Genomic DNA, 2486 nt, shown 5'->3' with positions numbered 1-2486 from the left:
AAAAATATGTAGGATTACGTTTCCTTTCCTATATAACGCATGGGCTGAGCTGAAACAGGGACTTGAAAAATCTGAGAATCATGGCCATTGTACACAAGGTATAATTCTGGAAATATGGATTCTAGCCTACGTAAGTTATTCTTCGGGGAAAACGGGTACGATGTTGGCCGTCCGGCTACAAGCCCATATGGAGAGCTAAATCACAAGTCAACATTTGACGGCAGCAACGTCCTAGCTAATCTAAGCAACAAAACGCATAACTTGTTCAGTCCTGGTCACGCTCGACTTGCCGGTGCTCTCAGCTCAGGAGCACATATCATACCTGTGGAATACGCCGACGAGGACGGATTGATCCCGGACCTCTACGCGTTGCTTAAACCATATGCTCAAGTCTGTCACCTATCCACCTTCTCATCGACTAAGTCGCCGTGCAGTGTCTTCGAAATGCTTCTCTGGTGTTCCGGTTTACAGTTCAACGGAGTATACGATAAGTTGTGTGATTATTGCGATTCACTCTTTGACAAGGTAGCGGATAACGCTGACCCTGAGCACAAAATTCTAGCGCCAATTGCTGCGTATCCGAAGGCGATTTCGGCGTTTGACGTATCTGCTGCAATTGAACATATCGTGTCGCGCTCATACCAACTGCTGACTGCTGTCCTCGGCACGGGAAACGCATACACCATGTACGCCTGTGACTTCCCTATCAACACTCTCGGGCTGAAATATCCTACCTCTGGCGCAGATTGTCTTGACATGCTGCTTGACGTACTTCGTAGATTGTGTCCCGTACTCCATTATCTGTATAGGCAGTGCAATATCACTGCGAATTACGGTGGATGGCGTGACTGCTGGTACGGCAAGGACATAAAGACATCCAAGTGGCCATGCAAAGTTCATCCCACCGACGTGTCAAATAATGAACGAATGTGCCAGGCAAATTACCAACCAAATTGTCAATCAAATTGCCAAGCAACATCCCCCTTAATGAGCTATCTTCACGACTCTCTTCCTGGTCACCTGCCTCACGATATATCATCCATCGGCTGCAGGGCTGTGTGTTCTACGTGCCCTAAGGTTAAGAAAGGCATGCCGTGTCTGACACCTCTCGGTTTCAGGGGGTTTACTGGTAGTGTGAAGACGGGTAGAGAGCTGTGTGAGATACTACGTGATTTCTTTGCAAACTCATATATAACGACGCTGTTCGGCTTAATGCCCAGACCGCCTACGTCACTACCCGAGCACTTCGAGTTCGCATTGCAATTAGCAAACGTGTTGAATAACGATGGTTCTGGTAGAGAGGCTGTTAGTGCAGCTTTCGTCAAATCAACGAAGGATCAATCCATCGACCTTTATAATGAACCATCGAAGCTTACCATTGCGCTTTGTAATGCTTATAACAGCAACAAAAGGCACGACGGTATGGAGCATCCTAACGTTTCAGACGCCGATTTGTCAACTTTGTCGAAAGAAACGACATGTAATTATCCAAACAAAAACATTCATTGCGCACCATATCTGTCGACCTTATACAGCGATTACTACTACTATGCTGCCGAAAAGCACACTGCTCTCTACCTGTCCTGGGCACTGTATTCAGCGTGGACGTTATACGAATATCTGAAATCGTTGCTAGATGCCTTCGGTAACATTTCCTGTCAGGATTGGGGATGTGACAAATGCCAACATGGAGGCAAATGTAAACCAGGCAGACATGGCCTTAACTACAACTGCCGATGCAAAGGGCTTGTTGAGTGCCGCGGTGTAAGGAGCATCTTTTACGCCTACGGGTTCACATTTGGTAATGCTGAAGTCTTATCTGACTTTGAGAATAAAAGATACTGTCACAATTTCTACAAACAACTGCAGAACGTATTAAATTCCAAATGTTTCATTGACCTCTTCCAAAAATGTGACGAATTCATATTCACCATCAGGCAGCCGTTTATATGGCTGAACATCGCACTCTGGTCACTGTCCCTCTTCTACCTCATCTGCGTGATGGTTGGTCGCCTGGACGTTTTCCACATCCGATCCCATCTCAGATCACCCTCATCGCACACCATCACTGCGCAATCACTGTTGGCTGCAGCGCAAGTCGGAAGGCTTGCCAAGATAACTTATCTACAACCGTAATTGTATTCACATTTGTAATTCACAGTAACTCACGTAACTACTCACCTACTCACCTAACAAACAAACGTAGTCTAATGTCTCGAATTACTCGAGCGGCAACCTGTGAACTGGATAGCACCTAGATGAGGTGATGAGTGAACGACAATGCAACGTGTCTACCTAACAACCAGGCAAAGTGTTAACCTAGCACACAGGCAAAGTGCTAAGCTAGCATCCAGGCAACGTGTTAACCTCGCAACCAGGCAAAGTGCTAAGCAAGCACACAGGCAAAGTGCTAAGCAAGCACACAGGCAAAGTGTTAACCTAGCACCCAGGCAAAGTGCTAAGCTAGCACCAGGGCACAGTGCTAA

General features: G+C 46.5%; 1 protein-coding gene across 1 annotated transcript; it reads left to right on the top strand.

Annotated features, from left to right (window-relative positions):
- Positions 1-114: 114 nt before the first annotated feature.
- BBBOND_0002090 (hypothetical protein, conserved) lies at positions 115-2136 on the top strand (the record flags this gene model as incomplete). The annotated part of the gene is made up of 1 exon (XM_012915049.1): positions 115-2136. The coding sequence occupies one exon, from the start codon at positions 115-117 to the stop codon at positions 2134-2136; it is 2022 nt and encodes a 673-aa protein (XP_012770503.1).
- Positions 2137-2486: the final 350 nt, after the last annotated feature.

The sequence above is a fragment of the Babesia bigemina genome, scaffold Bbigscaff_63406 (genome assembly GCF_000981445.1).
Source record: "Babesia bigemina genome assembly Bbig001, scaffold Bbigscaff_63406".
In the NCBI taxonomy this organism is placed as follows: domain Eukaryota; phylum Apicomplexa; class Aconoidasida; order Piroplasmida; family Babesiidae; genus Babesia; species Babesia bigemina.
This window is presented reverse-complemented; position numbering and strand designations above follow the sequence as displayed.